General features: G+C 48.2%; 2 protein-coding genes across 7 annotated transcripts in view; one reads left to right on the top strand and one right to left on the bottom strand.

Moving 5' to 3' along the window:
• Cfap44 (cilia and flagella associated protein 44) overlaps positions 1-1,902 on the top strand; it is a 149,417-nt gene extending 147,515 nt beyond the window's left edge. The window contains 1 exon segment of the mRNA XM_047563118.1: positions 895-1,902. Within this exon segment, the coding sequence (XP_047419074.1) occupies positions 895-1,086 (192 nt within the window). The 3' untranslated portion in view covers positions 1,087-1,902.
• Positions 1,903-5,459: 3,557 nt separating this feature from the next.
• The window catches only part of Boc (BOC cell adhesion associated, oncogene regulated), a 75,099-nt gene continuing 55,218 nt past the window's right edge, over positions 5,460-25,340 (bottom strand). For 3 of the 6 annotated variants that reach the window (XM_047565002.1, XM_047565003.1, XM_047565001.1), the window contains 16 exons: positions 23,967-24,113; positions 22,005-22,148; positions 20,364-20,657; positions 19,731-20,003; positions 17,918-18,225; positions 14,517-14,679; positions 14,005-14,205; positions 13,329-13,535; positions 12,797-12,978; positions 12,040-12,145; positions 11,557-11,679; positions 9,162-9,383; positions 8,228-8,463; positions 7,952-8,028; positions 7,273-7,463; positions 5,460-6,182 (listed from right to left, as the gene is read on the bottom strand). In XM_047565002.1, the coding sequence (XP_047420958.1) occupies positions 5,995-6,182; positions 7,273-7,463; positions 7,952-8,028; positions 8,228-8,463; positions 9,162-9,383; positions 11,557-11,679; positions 12,040-12,145; positions 12,797-12,978; positions 13,329-13,535; positions 14,005-14,205; positions 14,517-14,679; positions 17,918-18,225; positions 19,731-20,003; positions 20,364-20,657; positions 22,005-22,148; positions 23,967-24,113 (3,062 nt within the window). In that variant the 3' untranslated portion in view covers positions 5,460-5,994. The remainder of the gene's footprint in view (positions 6,183-7,272; positions 7,464-7,951; positions 8,029-8,227; positions 8,464-9,161; positions 9,384-11,556; positions 11,680-12,039; positions 12,146-12,796; positions 12,979-13,328; positions 13,536-14,004; positions 14,206-14,516; positions 14,680-17,917; positions 18,226-19,730; positions 20,004-20,363; positions 20,658-22,004; positions 22,149-23,966; positions 24,114-25,340) is intronic. The other 3 variants (XM_047565004.1, XM_047565006.1, XM_047565005.1) reach the window with 3 other exon arrangements.

The raw sequence follows: 25,340 nt of genomic DNA on the forward strand, positions 1-25,340 counted from the left end.
TAGCAAGTCCTTGGCCTGCATTTTGATGTTATCTGAGGGCCCTCAGATGTCCTGGGTTCTGTAAATCTAGAAAAAGGTGACTGTTTAGTAGGGTTTATGACTCACATGTTTTTAGTTTTTTTTCCCAGGAATAGCGAACCTCACAGTACAAAAGGCATCTTTTGCTGGGAAACAGGAGGAGCAAGAGAAGGGCAGCTGCTTCAGCTCGTTAGTGGGCTTCAGTCAGAGGTGTCATGTGCAGTGAAGCTCGTGGGAAACTAATACTATGATGCTCAGCTACATGACCTGCAAAATTAGTGGTTTCTAAAGTAATCTAACAGCAAGGGAAGCAAGAGGGTTTATTTAGATTTTCCCTTGGTTAAAGTAGTATATTAATGGTAATGGAAAAATCATGGGCTTCTGGTTTCAGGCAACTTGTTTTTACCCTGCCTCAAGCCCTTAAAATATAGGATCTTGGGCCAGTTATCCAATCTTCCTGAGTCTCGGTTTCCTTATCTATAAATCTGTACTATTACCACCTGGTTACAGTTGCTATGATGATTAGATTAGAGGGCACATTTTATTGAGCATCTACTTATGTAACAAGCATGAGAACAGGTACTAGGTACTGGCTAGAGTGGGGAGACTGAGTCATACTGGAACCTATCTCTCAGAGACATAAAACCCAGAAAGAGAGATGGTATTAAATGAACATTTAGGTGGAACCATATGAAATTGCCAATTTTTAGGTTAAAAATCTGTCAAATGTCATGGTTTCCTATGGTTCAATTTGGTAATGAGTAATGACTGTTTAAATTGACTATAAGATCTGCCCTCTTAATACATATATAAGGACAGGGGATTTTTTTACATCCCAAATGATGCTTAAAGCAGAGAGGTGTTTTCTCCCAACAGGGCAATGCCTTCCAGGGTCCTCGGAAAGCAGATATTGTAGCAAGAGAGAAGATCACTGAATTGGTCCAAGCCCAGGCACAAAGGATTGTAGACTTAAAGGAAGAGATTGCTCTTTTGCGCAAGAAAGGAGGCCTTATCCTCCCACCCATTCAGCCCACACAAGAGAATGAAATGAGCCCCATGAACCTTTAGGTCTGCTGTTTTCTCAAATCCATCCAAGATCTCTGACATAATTCACCAGAACTTGTGTTTCCTTTTCACCTGCAACGGTCCTATTATGTTAAAAGTGAACTCATCTAAAAAAATCAAAAACCAGATCCTGTCACGTAGTTTTAATAATTTTTCTCCAAACTGGTTATCTTAGAGCTGTCTGCTGCACCCAACATCTAATTATTAATGAACTGAACCATTTTAGATATTTAGATCCTGCTCAATTGAATATGAAATCTCAGAAAGCTGTATCTCAGAGTTGCCAGAAAGAGTCTGTAATGTGTTTTGTTTCAGGAAAATGTGTTTTTCCAATATTCTAAATATTTAGCCATTGGCAAGAAAAACTTTTCATTCAGTCATTTGTGAGAAAATTTTTTTTCCTTGGTCCTTGGATCCTTAGAAAATAAACTTTGCTTGTATTAGATATTCTCTGAGAGAACTCAAGAGAAAAAGAAACTATTTGCCAATAATATCTTAGAATAAGAGAAATGTAAATTAGAATTTTGGCATTGTTGACTTCATAAAGCAGTGTTTTGAGGACTGGGGATTCAGGCAGTACAGACAGACACAGCAAAGCTGCCCTCTTTAGTTTGCTTTGGATTGACAGAAAGCAGAAAAGACATCAGCTTCCTGAATCACCTAGAGATTCACGAACTCCTCAGTTCTGAGTGGAGCAGAGGAGCAGGTTTTTCAAAATGGTCAATCAGGAGGGTTTTTTTTTTTTTTTTTTTGGTAGATTTTTTTTAGCTCCATCAGTATTCTAAGTATCCCTGTACTTTCTATGTCCTTTGCCATCATCTTTCAGGTTTGACTTGTCATTTGCTGGTTTTGATACTGAGCAGGAAGAAATTAAATAGATCTCTCCAAGAAGTCATCTCTAAGCCTCACTTCAATTATACATAACATTTCTAAATAATTTAAGAGTATTCTTTTGGTTGAAACTGATGACTACACCCATTGAATTATGATCTCCCTGACACTTGATACTTGTTAGTAACAGAACATGGATTCAGAGCTCTATGGCTCTGTACTGATGAGCTTCGTTGAGGCTGTCCCAGGGTCACTAAGAAGGAAAGGTGAAGGAGGCAATACCTGCATTGCGTAAGTGTGGGACACAGCTCTGCAAAGCCATTACTTCCTAACCTGGTAGACTGCTAACCTGCCCCCAAAAGTCTAGCCTGGACTTGCTTTTTTTGTGTTAGAATATTTTTAGAGGGTGATCATTTGGCCTATTTTCTAAGATCCTTTCAGATTCCCATTTAAGCGGACAAAATCACTTATTATTTGCACCTATCACTATAAATCTGTAACTTCTCTACTGGAGAATATCCTGTCATTGCTTTCTTTGTGTATCCTAAACTATCTGTGTGTCTTTCAAGCATTTTTTTTTAAATGTGCTAGTTATAACTCTTTTGTTTATTTAGTATTGTGCAAAAAAAATTACCCCACAACTTAACTGCAAACAACAAACTTACTATCTTACTCAAGAAGTGTTTCTGAGGCTCAGGAATCTGGGAACCGCTTGGCTGGGTGTCTCTGGCTCAGGATCTCTCATGGAGGTGGTCACTGTGAGGAAGAGCTGCCACATCTAAGGTTTGGTGAGAGGCACGCGTTCCTTTCTGGCATGAGTCTCTTTATAGGGCTGCTTCAGGCACAAATTCTCCCAGATCCAGTGATCCAAGAACAAGGGAAAGAGTAAGAAAGAAGGATGCTTATAGAAGCCACAGCCTTTACAACCTGATGACAGAAGTGACATACCATCACCTTTGCCAAATGGTTCCCACAGGTCTGCCCTGGTAAGATGTGGAGCAGATTGTGAATACCAGGCAGTGATCCCTAGGGGTTATCATGGGGCTGGTTATGACAATCAGCACCCACCTGGGTTGTGGTTGGTCTCTGGATACAATCTTGAATTCCATTTGCATCATAAGAATCATAAATTACATCATCTTCCTGGGCCTCATTTTATTATCTGATAAGTGAAGAATTTCGATAAATTCAGTGCCTCCTTCCCACTCTGAAATTCAGTGATTCTAATCACAGTAAGAGTGAATTTAGAATCTATGGAAGAGTGGTATCAAGAATTCTACACACATTTCATCTTAGAGTAAAGGCAGTCAAGATTGTTTTTTCCCCAACTCAAGCTAGACTAAATCTACAATACGGTAATGAGCTACAATATTCAGGACTTTGCCCAGAGTGTTTGGGATTTGACAATATAGATAACACTCCATTGTTTTATCTTGAGTTGGACGAAGTGTCTTGGTAGCTTTACTTTCATTTCTGCTCCATTCCAGGTGATGCCTTGAATCTGTAATTAAGTATTAGCTTTGAATATTTGGGAATTTAGGCTTCAAACAAAATGACCAGGGTGCAGCCTGGGTGGAAGTGGCTGGAAAGCTATCCTGCCCCTTCCCTGTCACACTATTCTCTGCCTCCTCCAGTCAGGAAGCAGCCTCACCTCTGAGGTCTAAGCCAGATGTCACCTTGAGTTACTTCTGGATCAGTCATTAATAGGACTTGGCCATTTTGAATTGTCATATCTTTACTATCATTGAATATAAGCACTCCCCTTCACAGGAGTGCCTCCTTCCTGTGAGTCAGCCTATCCCGTCAGAGAGTTTAGATCCTCCGAGGTCTGTGGGCCTCAGCTGACCTCTGCACCCCACCATCTCCCACCCAGCAGGTCTTCCTTTTCCCCTTCAGCAATTATGTAGCCATGGAAGACTAAATCAAAACTTTAAGAAAGTATAATAGTGATTAATTCACCTTAATCTAAAGGAATACAAAATACAATAAAGTTGAATATCTGAGCTCTTTCATTTCCCAGACTAATATTCAAAAGCCTGGTATCCTTTTTCTCTTTTTCTAGCAATTGGCTTAGTATTTATATTATTTAATATGCCTTGGAAATACTGAGTGATTGATTGATACCAGGACTTTCTTTTCTTTTCTCTTCTTTCTTTCTTCCTTCCTTTCTTTCTTTCTCTATCTCTCTCTTTCTTTCCTTCTCTCTCTCTCTTTTTTTTTTTTTTTGAGAGCTAAAATCATTCAGTGTTACTATGATTCCAATGCTGTGCAGAAAGCAGGTATTTTATGTATTGCTTCAATAAAGTTCACCACAATCAACTTTAACAATAAACTTAGATTATCCATGAGAAGAAACAAAGGGAAATTCTTTTTTTTTTTTTTTTTTTTTTTGCGGTACTGGGAATGGAACCCAGGGCCTCATGCTTGCAAGTCAAGCACTCTACTGACTGAGCTATCTCCCCAGCCCAGAAATTCTTTAAAAACCTTCCATAGCAAGTGATTTAAACATCAGATTTGAGGATACCTGGATTAGCAAAGGCGAGATTGGGAATATTAGTCCCACCCACTTCTGGAAGTAGTCCTCAAAGACAGATTGTGTCTGAAATCGCAGTATCTTTTTATCTTCCATTCCGAACTGTACTTTTCCTTCCCTTTTGTTTTTGTTCCTTAATGTCAATAAATAACCAGAAATGCTGTTTTAATGAGAGTTCTTTTCTGATTAGCTGTTTGATGGGGAAAAAATGCAAGACTAAGAGTAGGTGCAGTGCTACTTCTTGCCAGCAGAGGGTGCACTCGCCTGACAGACAGAGTTCACCAGTTCCCCAGGATTCCTAGGATACTGTTAATCAAATTCTGGCACAACTTTTAGGGAGATAGTGACTCAAATAGCATTTCATCTGTAACTCAGTTTTTCCTAAATATAGAAAACACCCTCCCACCCACCAAAAACTCAGTTAAAGCGTGTTAAGACATTGCAAGCTTCAGCTTCCATCTAGTTTCAGTTCTATATATAAACATTTTAAATTTCAGTTTCAAAGGAGAATCTGTGATACTTTGATTGGATAACAGCAAGTAAATGTTGATTTTAAAAGAGTGAGTCAATTCCCCCCACACTGTTAGTATATCTTCAGAATTTGTCAGGCACCATATGTGAGATAGCACTTAACTAAATGGTATTTTGGAAGAAACATTTGGTCTTCAACACACCTACATAAAAAAGATTAGTTTCATTCCCCCAGTATGACCAAATCTTTACCCCAAGCCCAGGCAGTAAGACAACGACGAATCTGCTTATCCTAGCCTATTGTACAGTGTCTCCCTCTTGGAGTAAACAGTTATTAATGCATTCTGCATTAGTCGAAACACAACTGTTGTTCAGTGTTTAAAAAAGACAGGAAAAAAAATGAAAAACATCTGCTATTGATTCCAGACTTCATTGCTTGATGGATCTGAAAACATCACAAGTGGATATTTTCTCCAGTGATTCAAAGACCAAATCCTAATGTCTAGAGAAAATGCTGACTCATTCATGACTCAGTTGAAGGTTACAGGGAAGACTAAACATTTATTTAGAAGTTACAGTGTTTGTTTTTACAGAGATATGTTGCCACAGATTATTGACTCTGGAACGTTTGTTAATGCTTACAGTGCTGTACACGTCTCAGTCTGTTCGCAGGGCATCTTAGGAAGTGTTTCCTGTGCCACCAGATCCAGCCACCTTCAGGGGTGTCTCTATTTTGCCATACTGTGGCCCTTGCTTTTCCCTCATGACGTTCATGAACAATGTGCCTAGGACCCTGCCTCGCTGTAGCCCAGGCAGCTGCAAGTCCTGTAGGAGTCTGTACCCTGGCCAGTCTGCCTGCCTTTCTCCTGGCTGACACCTGGTATATTGTGGCTTGTTTTCTCTCTTGTACCTCAATGGGGAGGTTTCTGTCTCTCCAGAATTATAAAAACACATATACATTTATTTACAAGTGCATAAATATATAAATATGGCTATAATAGAAAAATAAATACCAATTTTCTCTGTCTCTTTTAAAAAACAAACAATATATAGTCTGACTGGGATCTTGGCTTTGCCTAAACTGTGGGAGGTGGCGTTTCAAAAGACACATGCACCGGTGGGCTGGGAGAGAGCTGCATCCCAGGTTCCCGTCCTGCATAAGCCCCTGAAGGGTGCTGGGGGCACCATTCTCCTCCACCCACTTGGCAGGGGTCAGGACTGTCCACTTCCTCAACTGGTACAAGGCCCAAGCAGCATGGAGTCCCTAGTGGGGAAAGAAAGTGGAAAACATTAAAACACAGACTAACCAAGTGGTCCTGGGCCAGTCTACCTGTGGACGGAACAGGTTACACTGGTTCTAAAGGAGGGACAGAAATCTACAACCAAGACAAGGAATTCTTGCGCCCTCCAAGGAGTCTCACCCATGTGGGGAGGGCCCCTTACCATCCCCGTGCAACCTGGGCTGGGAACTGGGAGTGTGGAGACTCTGAAATAATCAGCTTGCATCCTGATGAAATCAGAGGAGCCCTTGAGATGTGGCAGAAAGCCGTGCTCTCTTCAGGTTCAGGCTCTTGGCCTACCCTTTGGTATGGCTTCTGGGTACAAACATCCCACTCGCAATGCATTGCCCTCACACTGACCTAACCCTGTCTTCATGACACTGGATCTGGCTCTGGGAAGTGACTATCTTCCAAAATGTTCCAGAGACGGGATCTAGGATTGTTTGAAGGGGCATGCACACGGTGGAGGCTAAGAAATAGTAAGCAGTCCTCTAACCAGCCTGTGCCCTAACCAAGCATCCAAGGATTTCCAAGGAGGTGGCACAGAGGGAGGGGTGGGATGAGGTGGCGTGAGTGGCCCCAAGCCCCATGGAGAGAAAGTTCTGTGGAAGCCTGAAGAGTCATCGTGATGAGGTTTGTAAGAACTTGGCTCCGTAATGATGGAGGCAACTTATTCCTTAATTAAGAAACAAGACCCAACAATGCAAGTGATTAGAGGTTCTTGTTTGATGGGAGGCAAAAAGAATTTGTGAATGGCCTTGAAATGCAGAGACCAAATGGCTTCTTCCTCTGAATTGGAGCAGTGTCCTTCCTCTCAGCCTCTGAGGACCACTGATTGCAAGGCTGGAGTCAGGCTGGCCTGGTGCACCCCACAGACCTCCCAGCCCTTCAGCAGGGAAGCACAGAGTCCACCTGCCCCACTCCCTGGCTTTTCCTTCCAGAACCCGGAGAAAGCTCCTACCAAACTACATTTTTAAGACTGTTGACTCCCCTTCTCCAAGTCACTATTGGGTCATGGGTGCCCACCTCAGGTCATTCCCAGCCTCTTCAGTTTCTCTTCCCTGCCCAGCTAACCTGAGCGAAATGGAGGGTCCCATGCAGCTTCCAGGCCAGGACTCTCTGGTGCTCTCCTCATTCCTGACTGGCCCGCAGTGGCAGGCTGCTTTTGGAGGTGGCAGCAATCTTGGGACTGGAGCAGCTGGTGAGTCGAGTCATCAGGCAGTGTGTATAAGAAAGAGCCCTCATCTGGGCTAGACTTGGGACCCCTGCAGTGCATAAACCAGATGGGGACAGTGAAACAGGGGCAGAGTGGGCCTGAACCCTTCCTGTCCACCAGTGACTTCCCTCTGAGGGTGACAGAGCTGGTCAGAGCTCGGATGGGCAAGGACAGCTCCCCTTGGAGTGTCACAAGGTGTCACACCATTATCCCCACTGTTACTTCTAGTCCTGTCCATTTTATTTCTTGTGGGGTATGTGAATCATGTGTTTAGGGGTCTGTGGGCAAATGTAGTTTTTGGTCTACCCAAAGAGGATTCTGAGAAGAACCCATGTCCCCCCAAAAGAAAGGGAATCATACCCACAAGCACAAAACCAGCCATTAGGGTAAGGGCCCTGCAGAGCAAAGGTGGCAGATTTGAGGATCCCTGAGTGAAGCACTTCTTGGCTCTACGTGACTGACATAGGATTTGAAGAGCTAAAGAGAAAGGCTCTGGGGCTTGGAAATGAAAGGGAGGGCCAGGAGGGGCCTGGTTACCTGGTAATCTGGTGGCTCTGAGGGTCATATCCATTGCCAAGAAGGGTCTGCCTCAGCAGGCTGTTGGTGTCATCCTGCTGCTCAAAGGAAAGAGTAAAGAAAAGGTGTCAGGGCTTCCAGGAAACGGCACTGCTCACTCTTCAGGAGGATGAGCTCTTGCTGATGGAAGGAAAGTCTGGCCCAGCAGCCGGGCATGGGAGCTCGAAGGGAGAAGCCCCAAGAGGCAGCTCAACCATGGCCCCCGTCCTGCTACCCACCCACCCTGGGGTATGTCACCTGCTGAAGCTCCCCGGGGCAGTGTTGCTGAGGTTTCATGCCTGGGTAGCCCATTGCAGCTGCAGGGCAGCCCCGATTCACATGTGTCCCATTGGTGCAGGCCCGTCCACTGATGCCACCGAGGTACGGTTGTCCACTGACTCGGTGGCGGGGGAGTCCTCCCAATGGCACCATGGTGTACTGGCAGGAGGAGGACAGAAGGGCACTTCGAGGAAAGCCCAGGTCTGTTGTGTGTTCTGGAAGAACAGAAGCACGGGTCTGCTCAGGCCAAGGAAGCCTCGGGCAGCTAGAAAAAGTCCCACCTGCCCGACCACACAGGGTCCAAGGATGCAGGCGGGAGATGACATTGTCCAACGGGTGCAGCATGTTTACCCTCAGAATCTTCTTCTCATTTCTTCCTAACTTTGAGGGTTGTTTTTCTGAAGTGAGGAGAAGAGTGGGGAGAACAGGGGCAAAGCGGGGAAAGAAGGGGGTGAGTGAAAAGGGCATGAGGTGAGGTGAGGCGGCCACCAGGTCACCTTGTGAAACCCATTAGCGGATGGAAGTTGGGGGAAGGGGAAAGCTCAAGGTGGCTCCGGACCCAGAGCAGAGGCAGCAAATGGCTGCTGGGAAGAGGCAGGGGCAGTTGGCACATTTAAATGAGGTCAGAGAGGCAGCTTTGGACATAAGAGGATGGAGCAAGGTAAGCACTAAGCTCGAGACTGAGAGGGCAGACCAACCTCTGCCTCTTCACACTCCCTCAGCCCAGCGACATGATCTGGGAGGCATCTGCCCAGTCTTGGGCGTTCTCTGACTCTGTGGGACCATCAGGGGACCCTGGAGCTCGAGCTGTCCATGGATGTGGAGCAGATCACCTCTGGCCCTGCACTGGGCAGAGGCCTCCTGGGATGGCTGTGGGGCCCGGGCTCCCTCTGCAGGCTCCTTCCTTACTCACTTTGCTTAGACCAGGCCCTCCACAGGCAGAAGGGGATGAAGGTGACGATGATGAGGACGATGGAGCCCAGGACGACCCCGACAATCAGATAGGGCAGATCGCTGGCACGCGCCACCATGGCCCCAGTGCCCACTGGCCGCTCTATGGTTTCCGGGGGTGGTGGCTGTGGTGCAGCCAGAGTTGGAGGTGGGAGTCTACCGGGCTGACCAGAGAACTTCCGAGCTGCAATTGTGGACAAAACTCACGTCAGCATCTATTTCTTTGACATTTCCCTCACAAGAAATTGAAAAAGAAAATACCCCAATTCGTGGTTATAGGAAATGGGATCGAACTCAACATCTGGCTTCAAAATTCCTTATTTTGAATTCCTTTTTTGAATCCTGTCCACACTCAGCATGAAATCGGTATCTAATGTGAAATTCGGTGGTGTTGAGGAGACCAGAACCTTTGAGACAGGCACTGAGTCTGACTAAGTGGAAGTGGCATTGTGTTTTTTAAAAGAATAATTGGTGAACTTTTGGAGGAAAATACTAAGACCTCACAAAACCAGCAAAAGAATTGGGAATGGAAGAATTTACCACAAATTTGCTCTTCTGGGGTGGATGAAGGCATGTGATGTATGAGGCATGAGCTCAGGTCGCAGAGCAGGAAATTGGGCATCTGGGGACTTGGTGGGACAAAGAGTAATTGGGAAATGCCAATTCAAGGCGGAAAGTCAAGATCCTAAAGCTTCCCATCTGGGTTTTGCTAGTATAGTATTATCAGATATGATTCACTCTTTCACAAATATCTCCTCCCGCTACTTTCTGGGGCCACAGTCAGATGATATTCCACCCCTGCTGCCCGCCACTCTTTATCCACTTCTGTTTTCCTGCCTCTTCCTTCTGCTTCCTCTCGTCCACTCTCTCTGTGTGTTCTCCCCTAGTCCCACCATTTACACCTATATCCTAAACACTCCCATATCAATGTCCCCATGGGACCCTTGCCCCGGGCAGTAGACCTGCCTCTTTTATCAGACACATCCATTTGAGAATCACTCAGTCAATCTCTGAGAGGTTTTACCTCATTCTGTTCTCATGAAACCTGTTTCTCTCTTTGCCTCATTGTTTCTCTCTTTGCTTCATTTCAATTAATGGCAGCAACACCTGGGCAGCACTTTGGAGTTAAACCTCGAAGCCCTTTTCTTCTCCCAGCCCAGCATGCAGTTGGTCCTGGTCCTGCCCACACTTCCTCAGAAAAGTAGTCGAACTCATCTCATGTCCTTCACTTCAGAGCCCAGTTCTCGCCCAGCAGTCCACCTCTTGCAGGATCACTGGTGACCCTTTTCAGCAAACAAATCTCACCCCACGGCCTCAAGAGGTTCCCACTGCTAACCACCAGCTCAGCCTCAGGTCCTCACTACCTGCTGCCCACCATTGTCTCTGACCTTTTCTCTGAGCTTCTCTCTCTCATCCTCCCTCTGGCGCTGGATGCTGCAGCCATCTGTGATACTTTCAGGCTTGACCTGTCCCTAGGCTACTCTCTCCTCATTCCAGCCCAGAGTCACTCCTTCCAGAAGACTAGAGTGAAGGTTTGGTGAGCCTCTGTTCTTTCCCCCGGGGCCTGTCTGTGCCACCTGATGCAGGATCCTGGGCTTTGTATGCATCTGCCCCTCCTGTCCCTGAACCTGGTAGAAGAGACCAGGATGGGCACACTTCGAGTCCTCAGCAGGTGTTCGTGAACAGTGACCAAAAGTAACACAAAGCAGGAGAAAGAACATTGAAGTCTCGAAGACAGAAACATGTTTTTATCACCATTTTCATTCCTTTGTGATCTTCTGATTATGTCTTTTACAATATAACTGCTTGATCTCACTTTCAGTATTTAAAAAAAAATGGAGATAATGATATATACTCACATGACCAATGTGCAAATATTAACAAGTTGCTATTTGAATATGTTTAACATGTTTTATGGTGAGAAAGAACCGGGGCTGGGCGTTAGACAGAACTGGTCCACAGTCACTGACTGGCCACACGATTATGGCCAAAGTATGCAGATTCTTGAGGCTCAGTGTCTTCCTCATCTCATGAGGTTGTAGTTTAATTAAATAAATCAACCAATGTAAGTACCAAATGTCATGGCAGGAATCAAGTATTTATAAAAAAGTTCCCAACTTAACAATGAGTTTATGGATGAGTTAATTCCTCAGTTCCCTGAAACTCCACTGAAGGTGACTCACTCATCCTTAACAGGCAACAAGCAAACAAGCAGAAGGGTGAAAATGAAGAGGTGTGGGGTTCTCAGAAAATAAGGAGTCTTCTTGAGAAGGAGGTGCCCAGCAGGGCATGGACAGTGACTATGCCTACTCTGCTGGAAGTAGCACAAAGGGAGAGGAGAACCCAGAGAGAATCACCTTTGGTCTCACAGATCATCACATTGCTGAACTCGCTCTCCCCGCCTTCATTGAAGCACTGCATCTTAATGTCGTAGGAGGTCTCTGGCTGCAGGTGGCTGATGGAGTGCCAGTACCTATCCCCTGGGAAAGACAGGGAGAATTGTGCATGGTGATGTGACTGAAGATCTGACTTTGCCCAGATCTCATGGTCAGACTTAAGGCCGTGTGTCTGGGCTGGCGCCACTGAGTGGCAGAGGAGATCACATGGTGGAGACACACTGGAGGGCATGTTCCAGGTGTCTGCCCACATTCCTGTCGTCTAACATTAAGGGAAGGAAGCGTGTGGGCTTTTTAACTGGACAGCCCTGCATGTATCCTGACTCAGTGGCATGGAGTACAGATGGTTTGCACCATGCCAGACCCAGGTTTTATACAGATTTCACCAGTACCCAGACCCCCTTGCCAGTGGAGGAAACCATGTCACACCAAAGTTCTTCTCACCTTCCACCATATCCTTCTTGTAGTCACTGTCATTGTCACTGTCTGTGGGTCGATAGTAGATATAAAAGCCATGGATTGGGGTGTTGTTGTTACTTGCTGGGATATACTACAGGGAATGGAGAAGAGACATGGTGACAGTGGAGCAGAGAACTCGTCGTCAGAGCAAAACCGCTCGGGTGTGGAAGTGCTACCCCTGGCTAGCGTGTGAACTAGACTGGGGACCCCTGGCGAACGTTCCTGATGAAGTCCCTGGGCTTCTCTGAAGAAGGCTGTGGAGATCGCACATTATTTTATTTTGCCCAGAGATCCCCAAGCTTCTGGAAACAGATTGCATTTCTTCAAAGATTTCAGTCCCTCCTGAGCCTCCCTGGGCAGGCAAGGGTCATTATCTTTGGTTAAAAAGGAACCCTGACAATTGTGCTTGAGTTCTCTGTGGTGTCAGGGGAAGGGCAGGAAGAGGGGTGGGACAGAACCTGAAAATGGGAGCCAGCTTGTGGGGGTGTCTACTGGGTCAAGGCACCAAACCAAACAGGAAATCCTAATAGCAGCTCCAGTTGCTAAGAGTCTCCCAAATTCCACTAGTTGGGCTTTCTGATGCAGTGTGAGGGAGCCCAGTTTTCAGGTATGTAGGTGGAGGGACACATGAAGGAGGTGTCTTAGAGAGGGGTTAAGGCCACAGAGGGCCCTGCAGCAAGTTCCTACCCGACAGGAGCCTCTGCCCCTTCTTCCCGTGGCTGTCCACAGCGAGGTCACTTACCATCCACTTGAGCATGATGGTGGTCTCATTGACCGCATCCGTGAAGGTGATATAAGGGCCTGCCACTGGCCTCTCATACACGCGGCCACTGTAGCCTGACACCACATAGGGCCGGGAGGGGGCGCTGGGCTCGCTCTCCCCCAGCATGTTCAGAGCCCGGACACGGAACTTGTAAGAGGTGCCTGGTGAGAAAGACCCGCACAGAACTCAGAAAGACCTTTTGATTCCCCCACAGTCCATCAGGGACAGCCTGGAGGGATGTTCTGGGCAGTCCACCCCAAGAGCAAGTCCCTGAAGGACTCACAAGAATGCCCATCCTCGTCAGAGAGGAATCACACAGGAAATGGCTCTGGACTCTTTTGGAGAGAGGGAGAAGGAGGGGCTTAGGGGACCCAGGCAGAACCATAAACTCCACCATCTGAGCATGCTGGTGGGCCAAGGATCAGGCAGAGAGCTTCCAAGGCTCATTTTCTTCTTCAGTGTGGTCCAGGGGCAGCCCAGGGATGGGGCAGGAGAGTGGCCAGGCCCCTACCTTTCTCTAGGCCTGTGATTTCCACTGAGAGCCGTGAGGGAGGGATGGCGTTAGTGGCCAGGATCCAGTCTCCCACTTTCTTTAGCTTCTTGTACTCCACGCGGAAGGACTGGATTGGGAAGCCACCATTCCCACGGGGAATCCAGGTCACATACACTGAGGTCTCGGAGGCCATGGAGATGGTGGGCCTGTCTGGAGCTTCTGGGGCTGGGAATATCAAGCCCCAGGAGGGAGAGAGGCAGAAAGAGGAAGGGGACACTGTGAGATGACCCGGTTTTCTGATTGGACTGGCCCGCCCCGACAGGGCCTCCGTCTCCCCTCAGTCCTCCCCCACTGGTGCTCACATCAGATTCTCCTGCCCCAGAGAAGCCTCATACCAAAACCCCTTCAGCTACTCGAGTCCGAGTGTGGAGGGTCAAGTGCCAGTTGCTGTCCCCTGACGAACCCTTGTCTCTGGACCCACAAGGTAATTCTAACTCCAGTTTTTTATGTGAAAGCTTTGATCTGTATTTTCTCATTATGGTCAACTGGGGAGATGCCAAGAAAATGTCTGAAAGATTTCTGGATCTTCAGAACCAAGACCTCATTTGACCCACAGCAACAGTCACAACAGGGAGGTCCAGTTCTGACTACTCCTGACCCCCACCCCCTGCCCAGCTAGCTGCTGGGGGCTTACGGGAAAGGCGGCCATGATCTGGTTGACTGCTGCTCTGGGGGCCGGCTCCAGGGTCATCTCTCTGGATCTGTTGCTCTTTGCTGGCCATGATCTCAGGTTTGGGGCGCCGTCCTGGGTGGAAATGGGTTGAGATCAGCAAGGGGAGGAGCATGCGTTCGATCTTCCCACAGAGTCCTTTTTTGTCTGAGACTCTGGTAAGGGCTGTGGCAAGGTGGGGCAAATAGGAACACAGGACACTGAAAGTGAGTTCAGATCACAGCACTGTCCCGTACTGCCATGGTGTGCGCCAGCCCTGTGTGGGGTAAGGACAGAGCGATGCCAAAGAGGCTGGCCAGTCATTCGAATAAGAGAAACCTCAGCCTGGACACACAAGCCACAGGGAGGCAGCAGTGGAAAGGGAGGACAGAACTCTCCCGGACTGGATGGAGCAAGGTGGGCAGGATTTCCCACCTGGCCCTGGGACAACTTGTATGGTAGTGGAAACCCCAAGCTGTGCTCACGTTTGGCCTTACCAGTTCGGAAGGTGACCATTGCCGTCTGGCCCTCGCCAACACAGTTGTAAGCTGCCATCTCTACTTCGTACAAGCTCCCTGGGTCGAGCCTGGTGAGGGTCAGGCGGTGCTGGCTGGCTGGAATGCCAGAAATGGTCCAGTCATCAGAGGAGTTGGTGACCTGCTGGAGAAGGTGGCTGGTGTAAGGACCAGCACCTACACCTAGTCTGCAGATGGCTGTGTTTTGCAAGCACAGCAGAACTGAGTGGGGGGAGGGGTTGGGCAGTGGAGGGCCAATTTGGGGTCAGGTGGTGCTGCAGAACTCAGGCTGGCCACTAGCTGTCTCTACCAACCTCACTGTGGTGGTTGTGGTCAGGTTGGGCTTCCAGGTCTCTCACCTAATAATCCCATCAAGAGAAACTCAGGCAGATCTGGAGGCTGTACTGATACTTGGTGGGCCCCTCCAAAGACCTCCCTGCTGTCTTTCCCAAACCCCCATGGGTAACTTTCTCCTTGCTCTGTCTGAACCAAATATAGTTTCTACCATCTATATTCTAATAAGACAGTGACGAGAATAAAGGCAAAAGCAGTGGCAGTAGTAGAAACAGCTGCACTTCCTGAGCACTTGCTATGTGCAAACCACAGAACTAAGGGGTTTATACATGCTACCCTATCTGCCCTCACAAGGCCCAAGCAATGGCATCGACACTGCTCCCAGTCACAAGAGAGGAGACTAAGCCCAGAGAGGAGTGATTTGCTCAAGCCCGTGTGGCTGGTGAGATCAGAAACCCTGATCCTGACTCCAAACTGTGACTCCATACAGTGACCTGTCCTAGAATGAGAAGCCTAGGAGCAGAGCCCTGAGTTCTAGTCCAGATTGCATACTCTGAGAAAGCTCCCTCCCTCACTGAGCCCTAAACCTTCCATTTCTAAAATGAGGCAAAGAAAATCTCTCAGATTGACTCTGAAGATGACTTATGTAAAGCTCCCAGCATGGAGCCTGGCACATTGAGCCTCCCAGCAAGTGCCGCCCCCGCCCCTCCCACACCTTTCACCAGGTGAGGGTTCTAACCTTATAATCTTTTCCTCTGGTCCTTGTTTAGAACTTAAAAGCTAGGGATAAATTGTGAATATTATACGTGAATTTTTAATGACTAGCTCTCTAAAGCTAAAGAAAAAAACAAGAGGGTTCCAGGTCCCCAACAGTTGACTGTGAGAAACTACTTCATCTCATCCACCACCTTTAAGGACAAGCACTCAAGGGTCAGTTTTGCATCTCAGAGAGCTTGCTGAAACCTGAAGTTGAGGTTTACTGAAGGCAGAGAACAGCTGGTAAGGACAACTCCTATTCCCAAGCAGAATATTCCAAAGCAGAACAAAACCTACCATTCAAGGGACAGGGATGGTCTAGGCTCATTAATGTCAGGCTTCCAGGATTCATTCCAAAGGGAGAAGATTCTATAAACTGAGAATCCCCAGTCATGCTGGAAACCCAAACAGTAGCCCAGGATCTGCAGATGCACCAGGAAGGGAAACTTGCTTTGTGCGTATGAAAAAGAAACTTAGCTGAATGATTCCCAATGCCCCCCAAGAGACAGGGGACAAAAAAAAAATAAGTAAATAACTTAAATGCTGACTTTTGATTTCAAAATTCTTTCTTGAGTGATGATGTTTAGGATATGAGAGTTCCACAGGCAGGATTGGCTTTCAAGGCATCATTTCTGCCTTGGCACTGTCCACCTAACAGTTCCAAGCGCCCCACGGGCCGGAGCCTAATGGAAGCCAGACGCAGCGGGAGCCCTGTCCCCGCAACCCCCACACTCTCCCCCTGCCCTCCCAGTGCTGGCCTCGCACTTCCACTGGGCATAGAAATGAAAATAAAAAATGCAGGGGTAATTAGTCACTGTCACACACACTGAGAGGCTGAATGCGGCCTCAGCCTGGCATTTCCGGATCACCATGGCTCAGCCTTTGCCAGCCTGCCTCTTGTGGGAGGCAGTTTCTTGGCCACCTATTGGCCTAAAAAATATTATTCTTGCTCTCATGCTGGTTTTTGTCTCTTGGGGACCATGGGCATTTGGCCTGCCCTGATCTTTGTCTACAACTCAGATAGAGGTGTCCAGTTACAGGGGGAAGTAAGGATGGAGACCAGCCTGCGCTGGAACATGTGCTGAACAAGGCTGCTTCTTGTTCCGAGCTCATTCACCCCCTTTGCTGACTGAGGGTTAATGAGAGTCTGCCCCGCCCAGGCCCCTACACAGGAGGCAGCACAGGGGCAACAGGGGCTGCTGTGCCTTCTGAGAGTTTCTGACCCCTGTCTCTGTGGACTTGTCCTGCCCCCAGGTCTTCTAGGAGAATATGCGAAGGGAAAGAAAAGGACAAATTGCAAAGGGCCAGTGAGGTTCACAGCAGGGACATGGCTTCTGTATGGTCAATGCCTTCTGCCATGCAGGGTGAAGTTTGCTGTTTGTTTTTTGAGAAGGAAAAAGTGGCTACAGACTTTTAATTCCACGCTATGTATTTCCTGTATTTTATACCAAATGCATGCACATAACACTTTTTTAAGCAGACACAATATAAATGTATGATAAAATTTAGCAGTTATGTGATTCTATTAGCCAAAAAAATTTTTTAAAAATCCATTTAAGAACGATCAATTTCTATCAAATGGACTTAGAAAACCACACATACTTGGAGTGAACAGAAACATCTCAGGATGTTTCTCACAGGGCACTTCGTGTCCTCTTCCCTACACAGCCCCAGAATGTGGCAGCCTGGAGCCCTGTCCTGCCTCACAGAATAGCATTCAGGAGTAGGGGGTTGGCCCAGTTCTGTCACACAGCTTGTCACAGACCAAGACTCCCTCCCTGACAGCTCCCCACCACCCCCAGGACAGACGTCCTCTGTGGAGGAGAAATGGCCGAGGTCTGATCAACACCATGTGCTTGGAGCTCCAGTGCCTGCTCCTCAGCTACGGCCACAATGAATTCTGAGAACTAGAACTGAGGGGTGTTTTCTGGCCCAGAGAAAACACCAGTTCACAAATATTTGTTTTCCTGGCTTCAGAGCCATGCTAGAGTTCCTGCAGGTATGTGCCTAGCAGAGCTTACTTTGGTTAAAAAACCAAACAAAACAAAATCAACAACAAACGACAGAGGAAGAAGGAAGGGGAGGATGGTGGGAGCCTGCTAACTGTCACCTCTGGGACTGGAAGCAGGCATCTGCTTCTGGGGAATGAACACAGATTAGACCTAAGGGCCCACCCACGGCCTCTTCCTGGGCATCTCAGGGTGCCGCCTGCCCATTGCACAGCCAGCCACCTTGGTGGCAGAAGGGATGGGCATAGGAGGAGACAGAAGGGCAGGATCAACAGTGGGGAGTAAGGGATCCAGTGAGATGGAGGCACAAGGCCAGGGTCATACCTTGCGGTGTTTCACCACATAGTAGAGGATGGGCGCCCTGCTGCTGCCCTCGTGCCGAGGCCGCCACACCAGCTCGTACGAGTCAGTCTTGGAGGTGCGAGGCGAGCTCAGGATGATGGGAGCCTCAGCAGGAACCACTGGCCCCTTCTCTCCTGGGCACTGCACAGAAGTGGGCTGCACGGATGTTGGGGGCCTGAGGAGCCCTGGCAGCCCCCTCAGTGTCTGTTCAGCACTGCTGGGTCTGGAGGGTGGCGCAGGAGGTGTGGCAGTGGCCGGTTTAGCATCCTTCCAGGGTCTCAGGGTCGTGCCTGGGGACCAAGCAGGAAAGAGGAACAAAGAGAATGTTGGTGCCCCTGGTTACCTTCCAGGGAGAAAACTGAGAACAAAGTCAGGAAGACCTGAGGCCACCATCAGGCCACTCTGTGACACACACAGGTAGGCTCTGTGGAAGAGAGGGCCAGTGCCCCTGCCCTACCAGGTCCCGCTACCTGGCCCAGTCCTCTTGCTGTAGCTCAGGCTGCAGACAAGCACTCTGCAACCTGCTGACTTCCAGTGTCCTCAGGAGGTGTGCCTTGAGAGAACTATCTCAATTTGCTCCCGAGGCATGGAAACCCTGCACCTTTCTTCTCTGACCTAGCTGGGGGATGGTGACATGTCCCTTCCCTGTGGGATGATGATGATGATGATGATGATGGTGACATGTCCCTTCCCTGTGGGATGATGATGATGATGATGATGATGATGATGATTTGTGTGTGTGTGTGTGTGTGTGTGTGTGTGTGTGTGTGTGTGTGTCTGTGTATGGTATTAGTGATGGAACCCAGGGCCTCATACTTGTCAGGCACGTGCTCTACCACTGAACTACACTCCCAACCCCTCACCATAGGCTCCTAACACCAACATACAGTGTGGGCCTTTTCTTTCTCCACTGAAATGACCTGGAGACTTAGAGACATGAAGGAAATGGAATGCCCTCTGAGAACTTGGGAGCCAAAACCAGCAACAATTCCTTCCAGAAACTTCCACAGACTCCACCAGTAATAGCCTTCATTCCACCTGATCTCTATTACCACAGGACAGTGGTATGGTAATGATGACACAGGATTGTTTTATTTATTTATTTATTTTTATTTTTTTATTTTTAGTGCATCATAGTTAATAGTGGGATTCATTCTGACATTCATAACTGCATATACCATGGTTTTCTCCATTTCAGTCCCCAGCAACATACTCTCCTCCTCTCCTCCCTTTTTTGATCCCCTTCCTCTACTCTACTGACCTCTTATTTATTTATTTGTACATTATAGATATATATAAAATTAGAATGTAATGTGATGTATTCATACACAGACATAGCAAAATTTGGTCAACTTCATTTTGCTTTTCAGATTGTTTCCTTGGTAAGTTTCATCTCCTTCATAGGAATGTTTTTGAAGGTGATACTTCGTCATGTAGCTCTGAGTCCCCCACATTACCTAGCCAATGCTGACATAGTAACTGCCCAGCCTAGAGTTATCTGTTGGGATATGAATCAAGCTAAGAAATGACCTGCTTTTCTTTATTCTAAACATGTTTCCATAGAACCCTACGAGCCCACAGATTCTGCAAACTGATAAATGCATTTTTTAAAAATACAACCGTTAAATAGGTTATTTTTTGTACTTCTGACTTATTAGTAAGTTAATGTAAATTTGAATTGACAACTAAAAGTCTTCTTCATCTTGCTTACATACTAGGTTTCTAAGTTGTGCCTCATTTGAGAAAAGGTTGTGTATGTGTTTAGCAGAATCTCAGACCCTTGGGTTGTACTCACCTGGCCTAGACGTCCTCAGCTGGACCACGGCGTGGGCACTCCCAACTTCATTCTCAGCCATGCACTGGTAGACACCTTCGTCCTCAGGCCCCACACTGACCACACGCAGGGCCTTGCGGGACAGCCGGAGGCGCTGGCTGGAAGTGAGGGGAACGGCGTTCCTTAGCCACAGCACAGAGGGCGGGGGGTTCCCCCGCACCTCACAGGTGAGCTTAGCACTCTGGCCCCACGGGATGACCAGCTGGGACAGCTCCACAGTGACTTCAGGTGGTTCTGCAGGAACATAAGAGCAGGTATGTATAGGGTTGCATCTTCTCTCCCGGGGCCAGACAGGCTGGAAGAGGATGGGGTGCAGGGGCTGCTGTCTTCTCCAGGCTGTTGGTTTTTCCTAATGGGTAGGAGTAAAGGGAAAGAAGCATCCACTTCTCCATCAAGTCGCAACAGGAAAGGGACTTAAAGAAGGCCCAGGTCTGTGGACCCTTGCCCCAGCATTGAGAATCTCCAACTGTGGGGCACCTCCACCACTCACTGAGCCATGGCCGTTCACAAGACTGACTCTCTGAGCCGAGGTCATCTGCTTCCAGAAAGACCACAAAGCCCAGAGAGAAAGCCAAGGGCTGAGGAGGCACTCACCAAACACCTGGACGTTGTAGAGGATGACGGCTGTGCCCGGCTCCCCAACCCCGTTGCTGGCCATGCAGCGGTAGGTGCCCGAATCCTCCTCACTGGTGGTGTCGATGAGCAGGTTGCCCAGCAGGAAGCGTGTCTTGTTGTAACCAGCGACGCTGGACCCGTCCTTGGCCCAGGTGACTCGAGGGGGTGGGATCCCGCTAGCCACACACTCTAGAATGAGACTCTGGCCTTTAGTGACAATGACTGTCTGGGCCTCCAGTGGGTAGATGATGCGGGCAGCCTCAGCAGTGGAGCCTGGAAGGGCAAGGAGGGGAAAAATGAAGAATGTGTGGGACCTGCGCTTCCTGCAGATAGTCTCCTCTAGCCTGCCTCTGGTGGCCTGGCTCCAGGAGAGCCCCAGGGAGCATGGATTTGGATCAAACTGCCCTTTAGAGGCTTATAACCTATGACCTACCTATGTAAAACAGGGCAAGTTACTTACTTCCTTATCAGAAACAAGGGCTTCCTTCTGCAGAGAACACACTGATATGGTGAATGCTAGGTGTTGGCAAAAAGGAAATTATTTAAATGGTGTGAGGAGTTCTTCCTGCTTGACCTCAGTCAGAGCACTCTGGGTCTCTTCCCCAAGTGCCCTTGCAGTGTGACCATCCCACCGAGCCAAAGGGGACCCACTGTTTAAAGATGCACATTTTTCATATAGCAAGGTCCCCAAGAGCAGATCAACAACTTTTGTCAAGTGCTTAGTGAAGAAACAGTTATGTTCAGCACTGGGGAGACGGGTGGGGGTGGGGAGCTGCACAGAACTTACTGGAAGGCATGTTGCTCTCCAATGCCCTGCCTTCCTCGGGGACCTTCAAAGAGCTTGTGGACTCTGTGATTTTGTTTTATGTGCCAATCAGGGGCAGATCCAAGTTTTATAAACCTGAAACGTGTGCAGTTTGGGAGACCTTTTTTAAGAAAAAGAATATAAAATTACAGATAAAAAAAAATTAGGATAAAATTTAGTTTCAATAGCTTCAGGGAAAATCCCTCTCCAGGAGCTGACTCTAAGAGCTACCTCTGTGTGTGACATCATTACACTGAGTCTGTGAAACCCTAGCAAAGTGCTCAGAAGAGGTAGCTGTTGTTTTCACTTTAATGGGGGAGTGTGTGGCCTCCATGGAGGCACTGAGCAGAGGGAGGCACTGGGCACAATCCAGCGGTGCAGAGCAGAAGGGCAGGTCTGAAGAACGATAGGTGGGCAAAGCTGGTGTGCAAATACTGTGTCAGCTTCTGAGCTCCACCACCCTCTTGGCACACACATCCTAGTTGATCCCACTCGCACAGTGGTAGTGAAGGAAACTTGTCAACAGGCAGGAGGAAGGGGATGTCCCCCATGATGTTCCAAAGTGACCAGCAAGCCCTCCACCCGCCTGAGCAAGGGCCCTGGGTAGGGATGGAAAGGCACTGGGGCTGGCCAGAGGCAAGAGGACCCTCCTTGTGTGCGAGATGTCCCACTGGTCTTGCAGCCACCCCTCCATCCCCCAAGCACACAGAATTGGAGCTTGACTATGATACTCCCAATTTCCCACATCCCTTCCCAGCTTAGCTGGCCCCTCCATCAGTGATACTCTCCACCCAGTAGGTGAATCTGGCCCTTACGGCGCACGCGCAGCCTGTCGCTGGAGCCAGAAGTTTTCACTTCCTGAGTCACGGGGTTGTAGGCGGCACACTTGTACATGCCCTCGTCCTCCCGGCTGGCATTGACAATCTGGAGGTTCCCTGACGGCATGATCAGGTAGTTGTCTGTAGAAAGGGCAGGGGAAGTGGGGATGGGATGAATTTGGGCCCAGAAGACTACAATCTGCAGCTCCCAAAGAGGAAAGGGTACAGGGTGGGGGACACGAGCCCAAGTCTAAAATGCTGTTCTCCCCATAAAACCTTGCACCAAGAGGAACAGAAGTGCCAGAAGCTCACCTACCAGCTAATGCATTGGCTGACTGGCTGCCACACTGTATCTGTAGAAGAGTGTTTTATACTTTCAAGGGAGCTGGGGGAGGGTAGAAAGGATACAGAGGTCAGAGGCAGCAGACCCCGGCTCAAGCTCTGAATCTGCTGGATACTAACCATGTGATCTTGAACAGGTTAATCACCCTCTCAGAGCTTGTTTGTTCATTTGTAAAAAGGCATAATGCACACTGCTTCAGAGTCACCATTAAGAATTACAGGGCCCATGCTGCACTCGTGGGAGAGACATCATAATTTCTGCAAGCCACCCAAAAAGAGGGAATTGACTTTGGAACTTCTAGGAGTCTCTGTCAAGGTCCCTGCTCTGAGCTACCTCACTATTGAATTTCTGCGATTGGAGAGGAATATACTAACTCCCAACCACTGCCCTCTCCATGAATGGAATGAAAACCCTTTCCTGCACATTGCTGGCTGGATAGGCTTTGTCTGCTCCTGGTCCAGGGGTGTCGTGGGGTGGGCCTGGGCATGTACTCAGGTCCTTTAGGCAGAAGGCAGATTCACAGTTTTAGACAGCCCAGCAACTGGGCTGGCTTTCAGCTTCCTGGCGGGCAAAGCACAGGCCATCAGCTCTGATCTTTGTCTCAGTGGCCTCTCTGGGGATTCACGGTGTCACCAAGCCTGGTGCCTGCCTGCTGCTGGGCCACCCAGGTGTGACCTGCTTAGGCAAGTGCCAGATGGAGTAGAACCTCCCCTAGGGACTGCTGCCAAGCCTCAGCTGGGGACACAGGGATTAATTCTCTTCTTCTCTCAGTCTCCAGTTATTTCTAAGTAGTAGGATTAGGGTTTCTACCCTATTTTAAAATTAGCTTTCTATATTTTCTAAGTTTTCTATAATGAATACGTATTCCTTTTAGAAACAGAAAAATCTATAGAGCACTTTAAAGAGTGCACACGTTAAGCAGGGTCAAGTCAGGTGGGGTTGACTTGGCCTCCAGGGCTGGGTTGTTGTAGGAAGAAACAACTTTGTCTTGAAGGTCACCCCTCTCCTTGCTGGTAGTTTCTGAGTGTTTTGTCTATTGGGATTCATTAGGATGAACGATGTGGTCCTCATTACTGCATAGGTGTTCAACTTGGACCAAAGTGTAGCCTCCTCTGGACCAACCATTGTGCCCATGGTGGCCAGAGGCTGTGGCCGCCAAGATAACACAGTGCTGGGCAAATGGGAAAGGCAAAGAGTCCATTCCACTGAGGAGGCTGCTGTATGAGGAAGAGCCCACCTCCCACCAGGGAACGCCAGTACTCTGTGGACACTCAGTTTGTTAGGTGGTCTTTTTATATGTGCTCAGTGGCAAGGGGCTCACACAGCGAGCATCTATAACTATGTGCTAAGCATCCTGATCAAATGGCAGCAGCTCAGCAAAATCTTCCAGGATCTCAAAGGATGAAGAAATTCTCCATGACAGGAAGAGGCTCTCCATAAGGAAAGCCACCCTATGGAGTCCTACAGGGCTAAACGTCAAGATAGAAGACACCTGGCCAGCCTAAGGACAGGGCTGTCAGACTGGTCATGGGCCTTAGTTTGGATGGGCAGGGAGTGTTCCGAGGAGGTCAGCTCCCCTCCTGGCCTCTCCTCTGAGCTCTGGCCCATTTGCTCACCTCTGGAGGCCTCCAGCCACTCTTGCTTGACGCTGTACCGGACCTGGGCTTTTGGGTGGCTCTCAGGCAGGTGACAGGCAATGACTGCTGTGTTCCCCTCATCCACTTCAATCACATGCTGCACATCTAACTTGAAGTCCTGGAGATCTGTGGCAAGAAGGGAAGGTGCTGGTGAGACCTCCATGGAGGAAAACGATAGGGTGGCTGGTGTCAGTCACAACCAACAGTGCAGAACTGCACTCTGGGCCCTGGGGGTGAGGTGCTGAATTCTTTCTGAGCATCTTGTCCATTGGGTTTATAAGGATGGACTGTGTGGTCCTCAACACTATGTGGGTGTTCAGCTGGGTACATATATAAGACATGAGCTGGGGAAGTGTAAGGAATTCCATCAGGAAGTGCCTCCAACTGACCAGCCTCTTCTCTGACACTGGGCCTTGGGGACAGGTTGGCCCTGTTCTTCTGCCCTGGACATGGGTCATAGTCAAGGCATAAATATCTGAGCACAGCTGTCAGGAGGCTCAGCCAAAGGAGATGGAAGAATATAACAAAAGAGAATGCTGATGCCTTTTCTTCACTTCAATCGAGAGCAGCTTTCCTGGTTCTTCTTCTCAGACATCCATAGTGAAAAGTGACAGGCCCAAGATTTCCACTTGACTGCCAACCACAGTTACAACCAGAAGGCCAACCATGCTCCCAGGAGCTATGTTCTATGTCATGATTAATTTTTCCTGGGGCTGTGGCTGGGACTCTGTGGATGCCCTAAGGGTTCTCCTAGGCAAAAAGGGATCTCCCAGGACAATGGACAACACCCCAGCATGGCTTAATGGCAGTGGAATGTGGGGGAGCCCGGGGTCCTGACAGGAGGCTGCAATCTCTGGCAGCCTCATGGCCATCTCTTCTGTCTTGGCTCTGTGGGAAGAAGACTAAGAGCTAAACTGGGAAAGGATGGAGATCCATCTGGAACAAGGGCAGGATGTTTCCCAAACAATCCAAGAGTCCAAAAAACAGATCTCTCTTTGAATGAGCCAAATTACTGATGTTGCTGAACAAAATAGGGGCCATTTGTATAACAAAACCGCCTTCCAAATTGGAAATTTGATTTTCAGAATTGTAGCTGAATTTATTTTAGAAGAGGAAACGAAATTAATGGAATATAAAGTAAGAGGGATGAAAATAGTTTATCTAGACTTTCTTTATCATGGTACTCAGAAAGCCCTGGAGGTACCTCTCAGAATGCTGACCACACCAAATTCTGCTCAGCCCAGAGGACTGATAGCATCAGCATCGGGGCTCACTGTAATTTCACTGCAAGACTCCACCTGCCTGTGTTGTTTCCACCACAGACCAGGAGAAGGCAACAGGAGCAGGCAGGAA

The sequence above is a fragment of the Sciurus carolinensis genome, chromosome 9 (genome assembly GCF_902686445.1).
Source record: "Sciurus carolinensis chromosome 9, mSciCar1.2, whole genome shotgun sequence".
Classification (NCBI taxonomy): Eukaryota; Metazoa; Chordata; class Mammalia; order Rodentia; family Sciuridae; genus Sciurus; species Sciurus carolinensis.